The 19,972-nt window shown below is 50.5% G+C and overlaps 1 protein-coding gene and 1 long non-coding RNA gene across 7 annotated transcripts in view; one reads left to right on the top strand and one right to left on the bottom strand.

The window, feature by feature from the left end:
- LOC121142954 overlaps window positions 1–19,972 on the top strand; it is a 46,046-nt gene that overhangs the window by 11,225 nt on the left and 14,849 nt on the right. Inside the window, exon 1 of one of the 4 annotated variants that reach the window (XR_005880115.1) lies at window positions 15,160–15,247. The exons of 2 other annotated variants lie outside the window; for them this stretch is intronic. This is a non-coding gene — a long non-coding RNA (uncharacterized LOC121142954). Of the gene's footprint in view, window positions 1–15,159; window positions 15,248–17,893; window positions 18,322–19,972 lie in introns of those variants that run through there. One more of the 4 variants, XR_005880116.1, reaches the window with a different exon arrangement.
- The window catches only part of Cacng2 (calcium voltage-gated channel auxiliary subunit gamma 2), a 131,243-nt gene continuing 126,365 nt past the window's right edge, over window positions 15,095–19,972 (bottom strand). For all 3 annotated transcript variants that reach the window (XM_040754218.1, XM_040754217.1, XM_005066951.4), the window contains 2 exons: window positions 16,883–17,023; window positions 15,095–15,675 (listed from right to left, as the gene is read on the bottom strand). In XM_040754218.1, coding sequence (XP_040610152.1) covers window positions 15,140–15,675; window positions 16,883–17,023 — 677 coding nt within the window. In that variant the 3' untranslated portion in view covers window positions 15,095–15,139. The remainder of the gene's footprint in view (window positions 15,676–16,882; window positions 17,024–19,972) is intronic.

Genomic DNA, 19,972 nt, shown 5'->3' with positions numbered 1-19,972 from the left:
CTCTTTATGGCTCAAGGAGAGGGACCAAGGACACAAAGCCAGAGATGGCACAGATCTCCGCACGGAGAGCCGAGGCCAGCGGCTTGCTTGGGGCTGGCTGCACAGCCTTCTGTGCACAGGCTGCTGCTGGACCAGCTGCAGCCAGCCCTGCCTGCCCTGGCTTCCTTAGAGACGGGAAGGTCTAGGGGCCTGGACTTGAGGCTTGTGCCTGTCATTCACTTGCAGTGTGACCTCTGGTTAGCCATTTCCTCTCCTGGAACTGGTGTCTTCCTGTACCAATAGGTCTTGGGACTCTGATGGCTGATAGGAAGTGGTCTGTGGACAACAGACATCTGATGGCCACTATAACACATGGAAAAGAGCCGCCTTCTCCAGCGGACTTGGCGCCATCTCTTTAACATCCCCGCATCTGCCTGACTGGTCCCTCTTAGGGCACACGTGGCCTTTTGTTAGGTGTGGACCGTGAAAAGCATGCTTGGTCCTCTGAGCTTGGCTGTGAGTAGGGCTCTGGGTGCAGAGGCCAAGGGCTCCCTCTTGTAGGAGGCGCCAAGGTCAAAGCTGTGCTGGGAGAGATGGGACCAAGCAAGGCTCTGCGCCCGAGGAAAGTGAAACCATGACACACTCTCTGGTCTGTGCATTTAGATAGGGTTTCATTATGGAGTTCATGCTAGCTTTGAGCTTGAGTTCATCCTCCTGCCTCAGTCTCCCAGGAGTCAGTACCTCAGGCAGCTCCTGCTTCGGCGTGTCACACTCCTGTCAAGTCCCTCTTCAGTTGATGTAAGAGCTGGAGGCCGAGCACAGTGATGCCCCCTTGGGGGTGGGCAGGGAGGCAGGGGCATCAGAAGCTCAAGATAATCTCATACTGAGTTCAAGGCCAGCCTGGGCTATATAAAACCCTGTCTCAAAATGAAAACAAAACAGCAAAGCTCAAGGTCACACAGTGTGCGAGTGCCAGAGACGAGTTCAAGTCTCAGGTGGAGGATGAACAGTGCTTTCTGCAGGGTCTGCCTTGCCCTGAACGAGCGTGCTGCCCTTTGGGTGGTGTTTGGCCTCTAAAGTAGGTAGATAATTGGTCTCAATATTGCTTCAGACTCCTATGACACTTGCTTATATCCTGACAAAAACCATCTCCAGGGGTGAAGAGGTCTGTGTGAGACTGGCTTTTCTTTGTATTTGTTCTGGTGGGACCTTGGTAGCCTCCGGGCACCTTAGCACTGCCCATCAGAAGGTCCTTGTATTCTGCACTGTGGCCGCAGGATGGCGCTGCTGCTCAATTCAGGAAAACAGCTAGCTTCAGGGCTGCAACTCAGTGCATCAGATATCCTTTAAAAGTGAGTCACTGGCTGTTTATGACTGCTGTGTTAGCACATATAAATAATCTCAATATGAGCAATAGCATTAGCATCGGTACGGGGCTTTATCAGCCTGCCTGCTCAGCTGGTCCCATCTGCTATGCTGTCCAAGTCTATTAGACGAGGCTCTTTTTCACTCACTGCTTTTTGAGGAGGAAACTGAGGCACAGGGAGGTGACAGGATGGATGGCTCAGAGTGAAGGGCACATGGTCTTCAGCGGATGAATCAGGCTGGCAGAGTACTTCTGCCCATGCGTGCCTCAGGATACAGGGCAGGGACTGTTTCCACTCCCAGCCCAGTTCATGATCAAGGGCTTCGGAGGACCTCTGTGGCAGGGGTGGCAATGTATGGGCTCCCTGCCAGGTGCTCAGCCTCTCCGAGCTGCAGTGTGGCACGTAAGTGCAGCCTGGAAGGCTGCCTGGGAGACGCAGCCCTGGACTGCAGCTGGGGAAAAGACAGCAAAGAGGAGGTCATTCTGTTCTCCATGTAGCATTTATAGGGCATTGGTGACTCACTGGGATTTGGTTCCCAAAGGCTGCCGGTGGTGGAACGGCCAGGATGGGTCAATCAATCAATCAATCAATTCATGCAGCCAGCATTCTCTCAGGGGCCTGCTCCATACAAAGCAGTAGGAATACAGTGGTATCAACAAAGCCCAGTGCTCTGTAGCTTCCTGGACAAAGGGTAAGTAGCAGACAGTACAGTTGGGACAAACTTCTTCTTCTTCTTTTTTTCTTTTTTTTTTTTTTGTTCTACGAGACAGGGTTTCTCTGTATTGTTTTGGAGGCTGTCGGTCCAGCCCGGCCTCGAACTCACAGAGATCCGCCTGCTTCTGCCTCCCGAGTGCTGGGATTAAAGGCGTGTGCCACCACTGCCCGGTTGGGACAAACTTCTTACAAGCTGGTCTAAGTCCCTGAGCTGGAGGAAACCACACAGAGGACGGGCGAGGCAAGTTCGAAAGCTGTTGGGGGAAGAAAGGTGCCTGAGGGAGGCAGAGAGGAAAGCCATGTATGTGATCAGGAAAGAGCTGTCAAGGCATGTCCATCATACAGCTGATGGGCAGCAAGCAGATACTGATCCCACCTCCCATGGTGACACATTGTTTATGATTTATTAAAGCCACCGGAGATCAAAACAGCAAAGCAGCCATACCAGTTAGCCATAGAGGTCAGGCACACACCTTTAATATCAGGACTCAGGATCAAGAGGTCGATAGCTCTGTGAATCCAAGACCACCCTGGGCTACTGGAGAGTGAATCAGAGCTCACGTCTTTAATCCCAGGATTTGAGAGGTATAAAAGGTAGAGGCATTCAGTCTGAGAGTTAGTCTCTAGGCGCGTTGAGGAGAGCATAGCAGTCTGAGTGACTCTGAGGAGCTGTGAAGTCGGGAGCAGTCTGAGGATCGCCCCTTTGGTCTGAGCTAAGGGAGAGGTAAGAGATAGTGGCTTGGCTGCTTTGCTTCTCTGATCTTCAGCTTGAAGCTTGAACCCCAGTGTCATTCTCTGGGTCTTTTATTTATTGTGCCATAACCTCCTCTTTATAGATTGGCCAGCTGGAAGTTGTCCATGGTTGGGACAGCGAGAGGGATATATGTATATGTATATGTATATGTATATATAATCTCAATATGAACAATATGATAGAATACATACAAGGTAGATAGAATAAATTATAGATAGAATAGATACAAGGTAGATAGAATAAATTATAGATAGAATAGATACAAGGTAGATAGACAGACAGATAGAGATATGCGGGGATGGAGCCCAATAGATGGACCATGTTAGGCAAGGATAGGCAAGGACTAACATTTTCTCATCCACCTGTTAGTTTTTTCTTCTTTGGTTTTATTTTTCTGATGTGTGTATATGGTATATGTGTGTCCATCCTCCCCCCCCTCATAATAGTACCTTTTCTGTGCTTTTCTCTAGCAGTTTTATTGGGAGAAGAGCAGGAAGGTAACAGGAGAGCAGCAACTGGACAGACCTTGGAGAGGAGTCTGTAGGGTTTCCACCTTGGCTTTTTGAAGAGTGTTATTGAAAAGTTCTGGTTGGAGCAAGATAGGACCCAGGAATGAGGTGGGGTGGAGGCCAGGGGTGGGTGTGGATGTTTGGGGATCCATATGCATGCATTTGATAGCAGTCTGGCATTGGTGGCTGATTGGGTAGATCCTGATGGAGCCTGGAGATATCGAATGGGGATGAGGCAGAGATGAGGCCTCCGTGGAGCTCCCAGGGCAGCCGGCTGTGTTGTGAGTCTAACAGGGACACCTGGAGCAGTTCTAGGCCATCGGGCTATGTTCTGGAGCTCTGATCTCAGGAGGCAGGAGGACTGCCTAAGAGCATGATGGGAAGTCCAAGCAGGTCATTTCCTTCTCCAGGCTTCTGTGTAGGTCAGGGCCATGCAGAAGCCCGCGGCCCTTTTCCTGTACCATGCGTGAAGGTGGGGGCTGGGAGCTGAGGCACGGGACAAGGGAACTGAAAGGGGCTGCAGTCAGGGACTGCTTTCCACAAACTTCCAGAGCTCCTCAGGCACCACACATACACACACACACACACACACACACACACACACACACACACACACACACACAGAGCACACAGCTAAACACACATGTGATGTGTGGTGCCACAACCACAGTGCAATGTGTTTTATGTCACTTGATTCTCACCTCTCTCTCTTTTTTTTTTTTTGGTTTTTCGAGACAGGGTTTCTCTGTGGCTTTGGAGGCTGTCCTGGAACTAGCTCTTGTAGACCAGGCTGGTCTCGAACTCACAGAGATCCTCCTGCCTCTGCCTCCCGAGTGCTGGGATTAAAGGTGTGTGCCACCAACGCCCGGCTTCACCTCTCTTTTTTTAAATAAAAATTTCTTCCCCAATGTCTTCCTATGTTTCCTGACACACAGGCGATGTGGCCCAGCCCTTGCCCAATGATTCTCTGGATTCCAGTGAGTCCTGGGTTTTATCCATGAGTGATACAGCTTAGGAGCCCATCTGGTGGCAGAAGAGGAAGATACCAGCTGTGGAGGAAGACCCCAGGCAGTCTCTGGGGACTAGTGACTTTGAGCAGGTCCCTTTGCTTTCCTTGGGTATGGAACCATGCAAGACCCATTACGTCCTTTCTGGAAAGATCTGGAGCTGTGAAGATGATACGGAAGGGCTGTAGCCCAGCCAGTAGAATATTTGCCTAATATGCAAAAAGCCGTCCCCTGCAGCATGTAAGACTGAGTGTGAGGGCATATGCCTGTAATCCCAGAATCTGGGGTCTGAAGGCAGAACTGTTGGGTTCGGGCCATCTGCGGCACTGGGTGACTCTGAGCCCTAGCTCATCTATGGGAGGAGGGGAGCAGAGGCCCCTTAAGGGATGTCCATGAGGACTACAGCAGACAGGAGCTCAGAGCGTGGGGAAGTGAAGCTCCTCATTACCCGCCTCAACACAGAAGTGAGGCCCGAGTTACTAGGTGGTTAGGAACAGGGGGCAGGGAAGAGATTTGGAAGCAGAAGGCCAAGGCCAAGCAAAAGACATGGAATTAAGTGATTTAAACCTGCAGATCTGGCTTCTGGGTGTGTGTGTGTGGGGTGCAAGGTCCTCCTGGGGCTGGAGAGATGTGGGCAGCCTTGTGAGGTCTCTGCGTTGGCCCGGAGGTCAGCTCTTTCATCCAGCAAACTTTTGGAGAGGACTTCCTTGCTGGGCACTGCTAGCACGACAAGGCGAAGGGGACAGAGCTCTGGTTCCAAGGAACACCAGTTCCAGGCAATGAGCTGATCTCCAGGTCCCTCCCTTCTGCATCCACCGGCTCTTGGTATTGATCCACTGGGCTTGGAGCTGCTGGAGCTATGGGAGGAGGATGCCGCAGTGCTATTAGTGCGAAGACACGCTGTAATCTGTCATTGTCTCCCTGAGCACAGCTGGCTAGGGAGCCATCCTGCTGTTAACCCCTCATTTTCCTCAGCTTCCCACTGAGCACACAACTTGGCTGCAACATTGCCGCCTTTCTCCAGAGGGAATGTGAGTCTGTCCCCCGGCCATGAACCCCTGGTTCCCAAATGTCTCAGGCAACCTGGCCTCTGTCCCTGCAGTCACCAAATCCCTTACCAGTTGTAACCATCAAATCTGCTCCCAGACATCTTTGTGCCCATCCGTTTCACAGTTCATCATGCTCTGCCTGTCCATCCATCCACCCTGCAATTCAACATTGTTTGATTAGATCCAACACAGTTCAGTTCAGCTAATTTTTTTGCCTTTATTGAATCCCTAAGATTCGTGTCTTTGCCATATGCTGAGCAGGAAGGGCCAGTGGGCCTCACCATCCTTCACAGCTATCTCTGCCCATCTCTCCTGCTAACCCATTGGTGTGCTCCTTAGCAGAAGTCGCTGGTTCTAAAGGGCTGTCCTGGGGAAGAGTGTTGGTTGCTGGTTCTAAAGGGCTGTCCTGGGGAAGGGTGTTGGTCGCTGGTTCTAAAGGGCTGTCCTGGGGAAGGGTGTTGGTCGCTGGTTCTAAAGGGCTGTCCTGGGGAAGGGTGTTGGTCGCTGGTTCTAAAGGGCTGTCCTGGGGAAGGGTGTTGGTCGCTGGTTCTAAAGGGCTGTCCTGGGGAAGAGTGTTGGCCTTCATGGACCCCATAGTAGACAGCGGAGACAGGAGAGCGGCCAGCCAGTAGGACAGGATTTGGGTTCCAGGCAGTGAAGGGCTGTGAGCTGAGGTCGAGCAGAGATGGCGAGCAGACATGACTTGAGAGATGAAGGCAAGCAAAGGGGCTAGGGGACCACTCCTGGAGAGGTGCAGCCTCCTGTGGCCCGTGAAGGCTGATGTCCTGTGAAGATGTAAGTTCCAGAGCGTTGACCTGCCTGGCTTATTATTATAGGGCCACCATTCTCTTGCTGTATGACCTGGACCTGTGGCCTGACCTCTCTGAACTCCATTTTAAAAATGGGAGCAATATTAAGAGCTATTGTGTAGCATTGCTATCAGGGCAAACATTTAAAGTGGTTAAATAGTGCCTGGCACAGGGGGACAGTGCAGCAATTTTATGCTGTGGTATCCTTCCCTCCCTCCTGCCCATACTCCCTCCCTCTTTCTTCTCTCTCTCTCTCTCTCTCTCTCTCTCTCTCTCTCTCTCTCTCTCTCTCTCTCTCTCTCTCTCTCTCTCTCTCTCGGTCTCATAATGCCCATGCTGGCCTCCAACCCTCTACATATAAACTTGAACATCTGGGTACTGGTGTCATAGATGTGTGGCACATGTCCAGTTTGTACAGTTCTGGAGATCAAGTCCAGGGCCGCGTACATGCTGGGTAAGGTCTCTATGCTCTGAGCCATGCTCCCAGTGCCAAGCACTGAACCAGAAACTTTCTTTTACTTTTGGTGTCTCCTCTGAGCCTCCCAGCATAAAATACTATATGAGGATTGTTGAGTCATGACAAAGGAAGGCTCAGAGAGGCTGTCCTCTCTCTGTCTCTGTCTCTGTGTGTGTATATGTGTCAGTGTATGTGTGTATATGTGTATGTGTATGTGCATGTGTGTATGTGTATATGTGTGTGTATGTGTATATGTGTGTATAGTGTATGTGTATATATCTGTGTGTATGTGTATGTATGTGTACATGTATGTATGTGTGTGTATATATGTATGTATGTGTGTGTATATATGTATGTATGTGTGGTGTATATATGTATGTATGTGTGTGCATGTGTGTGTATGTGTGTATATGTGTATGTGTATATGTATGTATATGTATATATATGTGTGTATGTGTGTGTATATGTGTATGTGTATATGTATATATATATGTGTGTATACTTGTGTATGTGTGTATATGTGTGTGTATGTGTGTATATGTATATGTGTATATGTATATATATGATATATATGTGTATGTGTGTATATGTGTGTGTATATGTATATATATGTGTGTATATGTGTATATGTGTGTATATATGTGTGTATATGTGTGTGTATGTGTGTATATGTGTGTGTGTATGGATCACAGACAGACATATCTTCCCTACTTACCACTCTTTCCTACATTTTCAAAAGTCAGGAAGTTGCTGCTCCTCACGGACTCCTTTCTCTGAGATGCAAAGACTGTGTGAGGTGCCATCCAGATGGCTATCTGGGGCCCTCTTTGGGCTTTCTTTGTTTTGGTTTTTGTTACTGTGAATAGTTTCCTGATGACAAATTGAAACTTTTACATAAATGTTCTGTATGCTATTTATTTTCTGTGTTTTCTCTCTTTCCCAGAAAACTCAACCAAACCTCTGAAATGTCGACTTTGAGAGTGAACTCCGCAGAAATTGTGACGCTTCCCCTTTTGCCTCGTGTGTTAGGAAGCTTGTCCTCTTTGTCATGTGGCTTCTTTTCTCTTTCTGTAAGACTTGTGTTGTCTACCTTATGATTTATGTGTCTTTCGCTGTGAGCTGTGAGGAGTGATGTGAGCTGTGGCTGAATTGAAGATGCAAATCACAAGGAAACACTTTAAATGAAACCGTGAGCTGCAGGGACAGGGTGTGAGTGTGTCTGCCCCTCCCTATCTTATGGTCTGGCTCTGCCTCTGGCTTCAGAAGTTTGCATGGAAGCTCCATGGTGTTTTTCTCTCTTGCATTTTGGGCAATGGCTCTTTTAAATTTAGTTATATGATTTACTTACTGTGCATGAATATATATGTGTGGCATGTGTGTATGGTGTGTGTGTATCTGTGTGTGAGGTCTGGTGTGCACTCTCCTGTGCATGCATGGGGGCCAGAGGAAGGCTTTGCACGTCCTTCTCCATTGCTGTCTGCCTTACGTCCCAGACACAAGGTCTAGAGTGAGGCTGGCAGCCAGCAAACCCCAATGGTCCTCTTATCCTGACACCTTTCCCAGTGACAGGGTTTGTAGGTGCATGTGAGGCCTCATGTAGCTATTTGGTTATACGTACACGTGTTTGTGTATCTGCAGGTCTGTGCATACGAGTGTGGTACTTGTGGAGGTCAGACGAATGCCTGATGTCCTGGAGCTGGACACAGTTGCCATGAGCCACCTGATGTGGGTCCTGGGATGGAACTCTGGTCCTCTGTAAGAGCGGCACTCTTAACTGTTGAGCCACTTATCTTGCCCCTACAGCCAGCCTTTTGCATGGGTGCTGAGGATGCAGGTCCCAGGGCTTGCACAGCAATCACTCTTACTGCCCACGCCCTTCCTTTGCCTTCAACTCTCCGTCCTGCTTTGGTCTGGATGGTCTTCCTCATCCTTCAACTCGGTGGCTGGCCAGCAGCTCAGAGCACACCACGGGCTTCCTCCAGCCCCGCTAACCACTCTGTCTGTCTGTGGCGTTTGGTGATGACCCTTCAAAGCCGGTGCTCGCTCTTTCTGTGTCTCACATACAAGCCGCTACTCCCATCCAGAGAGGGCTTCTTTTGCTCATCTTTATGGAAGCAGGCTGGGCAGCATCAAACTCTTGATCTTTCTGCTTCAGCTTCCTGATTGCAGATGTGTGCCACCATGCTTGGATACGGAACAGCCTGGTCTGAACTTTGACAAGGGGCTCCAGAACCCACTTTACCTACCTCTATCCTCGGTTTTCATCTCTGTAAAGGGGATACAGTGTCCGCTTCCCAGAGTTGTGACAATAGATAGTTTGACAATGCCTGGCATCTTGTATTTTCCCAATAAATCCCAGTCTATGACAAAATAGGTAACAGGGCTGGACATGTGATCACATGACTGCAGTCTCAGCATGCGGGAAAGCAAGGCCGGTTCAAAGTCAGCCTGAGCTACATAGGAAGATCCTGTTGTGTTAAAAACAAAACCAGAACAAATCCAATGCGGGCTGAGGATGTAGCACTTGCCTAGCATGTATGAGGCTCTGGGTTCGATCCCCAACACTGACATAAAAAGAAAAACAAAACAAGAAATAAGTGGTGTTACAACTAGGGGAAACCTTGAAGGCTGTATTGCCAGGGCACCGGGAAGCCACTGAGTGCTTTTGAGTGAGAAAGGAACTGTAGTTTAATTCAAGTCCTACCCTGGTCATTCCCTCCTGGTCACCACTTGCATCTGCCCGATACCGCTGCGTGTGTCACACCCTCACACCCTGTATCCCAGCTCCAGAGCTACTCACAGGAGACCCCCTGACGTGTGCAGGGGCAGGGTGGCCGATCTTGGTTGTCCACTCGATCTGGAATCACCTAAGAGAAACGGGCTGGTCCATCCGTGAGGGTTTTCTCTGTAAGGTTGTCTGAGTAGAGAGACCCACCCTAAACGCAGCCCACACAGAGCAGGGAGACAGCTCTGCTTTTGTCTCCTTGCCTTCGCATTTTGCTGTGAGTTTGAATTTCTCTGTGTTGTCACAGCTGCCACCGCCACTGCTCTGCATCTGCTTGCTGAGACCAGACTCAGCTTTCTCCCACTTCTGGTGTGGGCTAAATGAGAAGTAGGTTTTGTTTTGTTTTCAGACAGAGTATTACTGTATAGCTCTGGCTGGACCTCTCTGTAGACTAGACTGGCCTTCAAGCTACAGAGATCCACCTGCCTCTCTGCCCCTGGAGTGCTGGGATTAAAGGACTGTGTCATAAGGCCTGTGTTGCCCAGTCCAATGTAGACTGAAGACCAGCAGCTCTCCAGGAATCCTCCAAGCCTTTATCGTTAGCTTGGGACTAGTGAGGTACCCAGCCTCATGAACTGGCTTTTTACTGACTTCCCAGTCTCTCCAGTGTGAAACAATTATTGTTGAACTATTCAGACTGCGCCATGTAAGTCAGTCTAATAAATCCTCTTTCAATGTGTGTTATTGTACTGTTCTGTCCCTTTGGGTAACACGGGAGAGGGAGACTGAGAAATACGAGTGTTGTATACACACACACACACACACACACACACACACACACAGAGAGAGACAGCGAGACAGAGAAACAGAGAGGAGAAACTAAGGGACAGGTTCCTGTCATCCTCCCTCACATTGCTTATCTCTGTCCTGAAGGATTCTAGGAGCACAACATACATAGCCACATACCTTTGATGCATGGTGTGTGTGTGTGTGTGTGTGTCCTGTGATCCCAACCTTTGTGACATAGTACGGTCTCCATACCTGCCCCACACATCAGTGTATAGGTGACCCGGGAAACAGAGATGAGAGGTGCAGGGAATCAGGAGTGGTGGCCAGGAATGCACTCTGTCCCATGCCAGTCTTCCTTCCTCTCCTGGCCACAGCAAGTTTCTGTTCCTATGGCAGCAAGATCAAGGCTTGCAGACTGAGCAAACATGCTTCTGCGAATGGATCAAATTCCAGATGTGTGTGCGTGTGTAGATGTAGGATGTACATGAACAATTGTATGTATGGATGCACATGCATGTACATGTGCTTTGGGGTAGAGTTGTATCTCTAAGACATATGCAACTAAGCCCATATGCAAACATGCCCCTATGGATTTTAGCTGTGATATTCAGGTAAATGTTTAACAACTGGCTCGTCATTAAAAAAAAATCTCGCCAGGCGTTGGTGGCGCACGCCTTTAATCCCAGCACTCGGGAGGCAGAGGCAGGCGGATCTCTGTAAGTTCGAGACCAGCCTGGACTACCAAGCGAGTTCCAGGACAGCCTCCAAAGCCACAGAGAAACCCTGTCTCAAAAAACCAAAAAAAAAAAAAAACTCTACTCTTTGGCCTTTGTGGTGTGAACATTACCGCAGGGCCGCATTAAGCTGCCAAGGGTGTGTAGCGTCTTCTGAGCTGGGAAGGGAAGGAGATGTGCAAGTCTGGACCGTAGGAGCTGTGTAAGTCTGCTGAATACCTGAGGACTGGACTTGCATCCGTGACTGCCAGTGGTAGGCAGGACCACATCCTATCTGTGACTGGCAGAGAGAAGTCTACGTGCTGGCCAGGAGATGCAGAACCTCTGTGCCAGCGGGGCAGGAGAGAGGTGGCTGGGCACCAGCCAGCTTTGTGCCTGTCGCTTGGAAGCTGGTCCAAACTGATGCTCCTTATTAGGCTGGCCTTGACACTCTCTGAGACTCTGCCTTGCTGTGTGCATGTGCTGAGAGGTGGTGGCCGGGCATCTGAGAGGGTACAGAAGAGGAACCAGTGTCGTATGGGGATGAAGGAGGAGGGAGGTGCACCTCAGACCTCCATCCCATGCGATAGTGAGTAGGGTTGAGGGGATAAGAAGCTAGGCCACTAGGTTGCTTAAAGTCAGTTTGCTGGACATGTGACTTTCTCTTCTTTGGCCCTCCAACTGGGGGCTTCATCAACAAGAGACAGGACTTCCCAGAAATGTCTGTAGTCCTTTCCTGGACCTACCGGAGCTAAGTCCTGAGACTGGATTTGTAGTGTTGGGATCTCTGTTGAAAAGTTGTAGGGAGGCAGGCTAGGGATACAGCTTGTTTGCATTCGTAGAGTTCCTGCCTAGAGTGCATGAAGCCCCTGCCTGCTCCAGCTCTGAAGTCCTAGAAACACAGTGCCGGGAGTTGGGCAAGCAATGAAAGGAATTCATGGAAGTGAGGACCAAGCTATAAAAAAAATCTTTATTTCATGTACCAGGATTGTTTTTTTTTGTCATTTTGTCTTTAGGTTTCTTCTTTTTAAAATTTTTTTTTCTGTTAACAGTCTGGAAAAAAAATGACCCACCAGGAAAATAAAATGGAAATTGGTTTCTTGAATTGATCAGAGCTGGGTGTGAGATGTCTGTCATTACAGGAAGCATTGTCCCATCCCTTCAGGCCCCCTAGCCCTTTCTTGGTCAGCTGTGCTGATGTTACCCTTCACCCACAAGTCTTCTTTGTGGCCTGTCCCCAGGTCTCAGTGTCTGGGGAGAAGTCTGATTGCTGCTCAAATACTTGGCCAGAGCTCAGGGAGCTGGGGCCACAATTCCTCCACAGAGAGGCGCTTACTTGTATGGCCCTTCCCTGTGTCTCTAAGCATTGATATGGGGTGGTCTGGAATCTGCTGGGGCTTGGGCAGGGCTAGGTGAGGAGGCATAAGGTGCTGTTTTTGCCCAGTTTGGAAACTGCTTTGACCTCCCTGCATGTTAACTGGCCCATAGATCTGAGCCACGGGGCCTGAGGTCTCCCCCGAACTTCTGGGGTGGACTAGCAGGAGGTCTGCCTTGTGTGGACCTGGGAGGAGAATGCTCCTCTTCCGGACACAAGTCAGGAAGCTACAGAAGTCTTCCTCAGCATGCCTTCCAATTCCAGAGAGTTCCATCAGAGACCCCTCAGAGCAGAGGCCAATGTCAGGGTAGCAAAGTCAAGCAGGAGGCTGGTTGATTCTGAGTAGTGCTGTTACTCAGGGTGGAGGGTAGCCACTCATGAGGCCGCTAGGAAATAGTTAGCCTGGTTCTCATTGTCTGATCTGGACCTGGCCACTTTGGGGAAGGAGAAGGGAAAACCTGAGTGCTCCCTCAATCCACTCTGGGGTGCAAGCCTATCTGGGCTGACACTTGCCTGGGAGTGGTCTGCGAACATTAATTTCCTCACAGGGAGGTCTTTCATCCCAGAACACATGCTTTTTCACTGACCCCAAAGACAGCAGGGGAACCATCTTTTGAAGAAGCCTCCCCCACTTGCTATGACTGGGGCTATAACATTCAAAAGGGGGAGGTAAAATGAGGAGCTTTGGGGGCAGTGCATCTCCCCGTCTTCATGGCAGGGGACAGGTTGCTCACATATGTGAATTTTTGCTTTGATACTGGATGTGGGGGCTGGGGAACACAGTGAGGAGGCACATGTGTGTATGTGTGTGTGTGTAGAGAGAGAGAGGGACAGAGAGACAGAGAGAGAGACAGAGACAGACAGTGAGAGACAGAGAGACAGAGAGAGAGACAGAGAGACAGAGAGACAGAGACAGAGAGATACAGAGAGAGACACAGAGAGAGAGACAGAGAGAGACAGAGAGACAGACAGAGAGAGAGAGAGAGAGAGAGAGAGAGAGAGAGAGAGAGAGAGAGAGAGAGAGAGATGAGAGATTTAGGAATGCTCTCAATATCATCAGAACTGCTTTGATTGTTTCTGGTCATTTTCCACTAGGATACAGATGGGAGCCCTTCCATGAACGCGAATGTGGTGTGTTCATGTGTGCCCACATGTAGGCAGGATACAGAGGGGGGAGCACGGGAGCACAAAGCCAGTGATGGAGTTGTCGAGCTGGTTTCCATGGCTTTGGAGGGTGCAGGTCTGCTCCCTTGAGCCGCACCTCTCTGACTGTGTGCTGGATGGGAAGGGTTTCCGGTGAGCATGAGCGGTTGCTACAGCACTGAGCCTAGGGAGCTGTGGGTGTGGCTGTGGCTGTGGGTGGAAGCGGTGTGGGGGGTAGTGTCCTCTCTCCATCAGCAGCACCTCCCTGCAGGTACGAAGAGACCTTTCTACAGTCCCCAGGAAGAGGGTAGGCCCTTTCTCCTTTCTCTCTGACTCTGTGCCCAGCTCACATCTCTCCCAATGGGTTTTACTTGTTTGCTTTAATGGATTTCTATATTTGTTTTCTGTTTTGACTTTACAAGTTCCCTGCTAAATTTTAAGTCCCCCACCCCACCCCGATTTTTGTTTTCACAGTTTAAAGCTGGAAAAGAATTAAAAGAAAAAATACTACTTGATTTTCTTGCAAGTAAATTCACTTATTATATATTTACATTTATTTATAGTCTGTGGTTTTTTAATTAAAAAAATCACCACTTGTTTTTCCTTTTTCTTTTGTAAAAAGAAACCTTTTTGCAATGTCGTTGTTGGACTCACTGATGCCCCTCTGGGGACTCAGTGAGTCCACAGACCCCCCAAAGGGTCAGAGAGCCCCCTTCCCAGGGGGCTGGGGGCCTGTGAGTGTGGGGGTCCACCATCGCCCCAGGGTCATCTAGTGGCCCTGGGGTGAGGGGTGAGGAGGGACGGCTGCTCTGTATCCCCTGGGGGTAGGTGTCTCCTGCCTCCAAGGACAGGAACTGGGGTTACTGACCCCCAAACGCTCCCCCTGAGGATTCCAGGGATCTGGCTTCTCCATGAGCGGCAAGCAGTCATCCCTTCTCCTTCCTCAAGGCCTAGGAAGTCATCACAGTGGGTTAAGGACCATTAAGGACTGGGGACCTGGGGCTGGGTGGCCCCAAGTGCACCACCTCCAGGCACCTAACGGACAAGTGCGAACCAAGGGCTTGGGTCACCTGGAGGCCTGCGACTGCCCTGTTGGTGCTGGGTAGAGCTGGCTGCAGAGCTTCCTCAGCATCCCAGGACCCAGCCAGGGATCCAGGGGCTTGGCAGTGACCATTGCTCCCCTGGCCTTGGGAGCCCTGTCTCTACCCTTAGTCTCCCCGGGAGGCAGGTTCCTCTGGGGCTAAAGGGAAAAGAATGGGTTTTTATTTTTAAACTCTCCCTGCAGTTAAAACAAAACAAAAACAAAAACAAAGGCAACATAAAACCCTAATAAATACTCTCTTTCTTCATTTTTTTTGTCTTTTTTTTTTTGCTTTACATTATCTTAGTTCCCTTTTATTTTTTCATTTAAATTGGTTTTTATTAAATGTTAAAATAATGGTACATGGGAAATCATGCATTTTCTTTTAGATTTATTTTCTATTTTAATTTTATCCCTCTTGCTTTGTTTAAAGTTTGTTTTCCCTCGGTTATATTTTCCCCGCATAGCCTGTGGTTTTGATTTTGTTCCTCTTGTATTTTGTTCTTTTTTTTTAAATTTACTTGCTATGTTTTTCTCTTTTTTTGTTTTTTGTTTGTTTGCTTGTATGTTTGTTTTTTTTGCGTGTGGAAGGTCTCCCCGTGGCTGCTGCGGTCCCTCCCCCCCCAGCCCACGGGCCAAGCCTCCCAGGTCCCCCGGTTCCACCGTCTTCATACGGGAGTGGTCCGGCGGTTGGCTGTGTTGGCGTGGAGAGAGTCCTTGCTGTCCTTCTGGATACAGTTGTGGACCTGGAGAAAGCTGTTATCCCTGTCTGAGTTGTAGGTTGTGGTGGGCGTGGTGGCAGCCTTCAGGGGGTCCCTACTGAGGGTGTACATGGAGATCTCCGTGGACGGCAGGGTATTGAAGCCCTTCACGCCCACGGGCGAGGCGTCCCTGGAGTGAGAGGGCTCGGTGGAGCGCGAGCTGGAACGGCTGCGGCGCTGGTAGCGGTAGCGGTAGCTGGGGATGCGGGTGATGGCAGAGGCCTGGAGGTAGTCGGTGGCGCGGGCCGTGGCCCGCAGCTGTTTGTGGCGGTCGATAAACATGTGCACGGCCAGCACCCCGACCATCTCGGCGATGATGAAGGACAGGGCCCCGAAGTAGAAGGACCAGCCGTAGGAGTAGCTGTTCTTTTTGGAGTCACTCTTGGAGGGGTCCCCAGCATTGGCTGATATATACACGATGATCCCAATGATGTTACTCAGGCCTGGAGGGGAAGAAGAGAAGAGCCTGAGCTGCTAGGGGAAGGAGGGGCTGTGCGGGGTGGTGGTGGGAGCCGGTCAGCCGGTCAGCGGTGGGGGAGGTGTGGGGTGTGGGGCTTGATCTTGCTTCCGCGAACAGATGGACCTGCTGCGGAGGGTACACCTCGAAGCTTCCTATAACTATCTCAAGTTTTAAACTTTATTTTGGTAGGAGTGAACCGTGGCCTGGGTGTGGAGGTCAGACAGCTTTTGGGAGTTGGTTCTCTCCTTCTGTTGTGAGTCTCAGGAATGAAACTCTCAGGTCATTAGGCTGTGGAAAGCTTCCTTACCCACTGAGCCATCTTGCTGGCCCCGTCTTAATATCTTATCAAGCAATAGGGGAAGGGGCCGGTGTTGGCAAACATGGGCAGACAGAGGTAGCCCGTGAAGCATGGAGCAGTGATAGCAATGGCTACTGTTACCTGAGTACCCTATCCCGTGCTCCACAAACAGGCTGCAGAAGGCGAGATAGAGAGCACAGAGGGGATACGCTCCCTCCAAGTTCAATCTGTTGCTGGAAAAGCAAGGGGCGGGGGCGGAAGCCTTAGGCCGCAGTGGCCATGGTCTGAGTTTTCCAATCGGCAAATCAGGGGCTAAGGCCAGGCCTTACTCCTGAAAGACCCCAGAGAAGGCTCGATGAAGGAACACAAGTGAATGTACTTGAAAGAGAATGCGTTGGGGACATGGCCAGTGCTCTTAGGTGGCAACCAGCTCTATTCAATGGCTTATGGTACAGTTCTTGTTGCTCCCTGGGAATCTGTGGCCCCTGTGATAGGTCATGTAACACCTAAGATATCTGGCTGTGGGGCCTGCCTGCTCTACTGGCTGGATGGTGGGGAGCAGGGGCAGTCTTCCCTGGCTTCTAGGGTGCAGCTGGGTACCATACGGGACAGGCTGGGGACGGGTAGGTCCCTTGGTGCTTCTCTCTCTGTCTCTTCCTCAGTTTGCATGTGTTGGAAGGTCAGAGGGCAAGTGGGGTGGGCCTGATGCCCTGAAAGTCACCAGGATGTCAGGATGTCAGCCTTTTTCCCAGGTGGCAGGAGGAAGACGTGGCATTGGGGGTGTGTGGGGTGTGTGCACCGGGGCCTCAGTCTAACCTTCCCCTGGGACACAGCCTGCAGCCAGAGTGGGAGATACCACACCCCATCTGCTCGGTGCACACCCCTGCCTCACCTGCAGACACGAAGAAGATGCCAGCGCTCAGGATGATGTTGTGGCGTGTCTTGTAGAACTCGCTTGCTGCGATGCAGAGGCCACCCATGAAGAGCAGGATCACACTCAGGATCGGGAAGATACTTGAGGCCCTCACGGCCCCTGTGGAACACAGAGCACAGAGGTTCAGTGAGGGAGAAGGGCTGGGAGACGGAAGATGCAGGGAGCCTGGGTTGGGGGGGGCAGCACACAGGGTTCAGGGTTTCACGCAGCACACAGCCTTGGTGTCCAGGTGGCTTAGCACTATGAGGAAGGGAAGGAAGGAAGGAGGGTTCCTATGTAACTCAAAGTCCCCTAAAGGCTCTCCATGACCCTTAGGACCAGATCCCAGCACTCTGCCAGATACTCAGGGCCTGTGTCACTTGGCCTTCACCCACTCAAACCTTCTGCCTTTTTGGCCCCCATATTTTCTAGCCCAGACAAGCCAGCCTCCTAAGATGTATCATTTCATGCCATAATTAGCTTCCTTGCTGGGATGTCTTTTTTGTTCTTTTGACTTCTGCAAACTTGTACCCATCTATAAAAACACAGTTGAGAGTCTCCTCCTCTGGGGCACCTTCCCTGACTTCTCTATATAAAGTCTATCAGCTCCTTCCTTGGCGCTTGGGGGCACTTGGGCATATTAGGAGGCAGGTGGAGTCACAGGACTTGGACTGGAGTCTGGCTGTAGCATTTATTAGCTTTTTAAGTCTGGGGATGTCATCTTGCCTGTCTGCACCCCAGTAAGACAGGGATGGTCTGTCTGCAAGGAGCTTTGTGAGGGTTAAATGAGTCAGTTCAGGTAATGGATTTATAGAATGTGTTCACTGGGCTGTAAATGACAGTTGTCATATCCAGTGCTTGCTCGTTTGTATGTTTTCATTGGGAGTCATAGAGCCCAAAGGGCTGTGCCTTCTCTTTACAGCTTCCTTCTCCGTTCGCTTTTTCAGAGGCACAGGAGACCCCTAGTGCGTGCTCGTAAGAGTGAACAAAGTGGCCCAGAAAAGGTGGCAGACAGACAGGCTCATTGCAAAGAGAAAATGGAAAAGAGATACCCAGGGCCCTGGAACGAGGGAGCGACGAAGGCCCGGCTGGCAGGACTCGTACAAAGAATAGCTTAAAAGCGAGGGGAGAGGGGGAAGGGTGGTGGCGGGCAGCGGGAGGGCACGGACACCTAGGGAAGAGCAGCTGGCCTGTCTGCTTGTGGGACCCAGCATCTAACGAATGCCAGTCAACAGAGGCTCCGAGAGTCCCTGCAAAGTCATATGTCTTTCCCCGTGACCAGGAAGGGGTGGAGCTGAAGGCCAGGGAGAAGATACCTGCTTAGACGCTGTGGTCACCTCCTCTATAGCCAGCTTTCCGGCAAGTGTTGGAGATTAAACCCAAGGCCCTCCACATCCTAAGGAAGTACCCTGCCGCTGGTCTGTACCCTCAGCTCTCCTTTTGCCCTTCTAGACGGGGTCTAAATTATCTCAGCTGTCCTTGAACTTACTTCGCAGCCCACTGAAATCGCAATCTGTCTGCGTCAGATTTCTGAGTGCTAGCATGACAGACCTGTACCACCAGGCACTGGTGGCTCTATGGCTCCCCCGGTGACTTCTAAGGAAGTTAGGGCCTGTAAGGGGTGGATCCTTTGAATCAAGTCCAGAGATTGTCTATGGTATAGTTTGGGGGTGAAGATGCCAGGTATGTCCCTGTCCTTGTCCTTTGGGTGGCCAAAGGCTGAGGATCTGTGAGAGAAAAGCTTCCTCTCTCTCAGTCTCTGTCTCTCTCCCTCCCTCCTCCCTACTCTTCCTCTCTCTTTCTAGACAGGTGCTCACTATGTAGCCCAGGTTGGCCTTGAACCAGGGATCCTTTCACCTCAGTCTCTCAAGTGCAGGGATTATATGTATGCATTGCCATGCTAGCTAGGGGACAGCTCCTCTTCCTCTTTTTCCTCCCCCCCCCCGTTTTTTTTGAGACAAAGTCTTTCTATGTAGCCCAGGATATCCTGAAAGTCACTGTGTAGTCCAGGCTGTCCTAAATTTACAGAGCTCTGCCTGCTTCTGCAGTGCTGATATTAAAGGGGACAGACCTGGACGCTCAAACAATTTTAGGGAGTTCCTTGTAACCCCACCCCTCACCTAAGGTAGAGTCTGACCATTGCTCTTTAGTGAATAGACAGTGTTAGGGTGGGGGTGGGGGACCTGAGGCTACAGATGGAAATTGGGCCAGAGGCTGATGCTCCCTGGGGACAGGGCTGCTTTCCTCCCCAGGCTTTAGGGAGACGTGTTCTCTTGTAAGCTAATTCTTAGAAAATGCACTCTGTTTTTAACTGGACCTGACTCAAGCACTCATGTGCACAAACATGGAGACACACATGCACATGTGCAATACAATAACAGTTCATAGCTTCCTGAATTCCCACCAGGACAAGCACATTAGGATGGTGAGTGCTTATTGACAGCCTGGAGAAGAGAGACTTTTGTGCTGGGTTCTGAGTGGGGACCTAACACACATCACAACGTTGCTGCAGTTTAGAGAGGAGAAAACTGAGTTCAGAGCTGTGGGACAACTTGTTTAAGGCTACCCAGCTAGTGAGCAGGGATCCTTCCTTCTTTCCTTCCTGTCTTATTTCCTCCTTTTCCCAAGATCGGGCTTTCTGTGTGACCACCCTGGCTATTCTGGAACTTGCTCTGTAGACCAGGCTGGCCTCAAACTCACAGGGATCCTCCTGTCTGCTTTCCAGTGCTAGCGTTAAGGCACCCAGTGAGCAGGATTAGAACAGCACCAGGGCTCTCCCAGGACCTTAGGATGGAGCTGGGAGGTGGGCGGAACTGAACCCTGGCTCCATCTGCACCATGGACTGTTACATAGATGATTCTGCCCTTCCATATGGACACAGAGGGAGGACTCTGTCCCCCTTCTCCAAGGAAGTGGCTCTTCCTGCCCACAGCACACCCGCTTGTCAGAGGAGACTGCCCCGACGCAGAGCGTCTCAGAACAACCAGATACTCATCTCTGCCTCTTCTGCTGTGAGAATTTTGTAACACCTAAGATATCTGGCTGTGAGGCCTGCCTGCTCTATTGCCT

Source organism: Mesocricetus auratus, unplaced genomic scaffold, assembly GCF_017639785.1.
Source record: "Mesocricetus auratus isolate SY011 unplaced genomic scaffold, BCM_Maur_2.0 Super-Scaffold_100010, whole genome shotgun sequence".
In the NCBI taxonomy this organism is placed as follows: Eukaryota; Metazoa; Chordata; class Mammalia; order Rodentia; family Cricetidae; genus Mesocricetus; species Mesocricetus auratus.
This window is presented reverse-complemented; position numbering and strand designations above follow the sequence as displayed.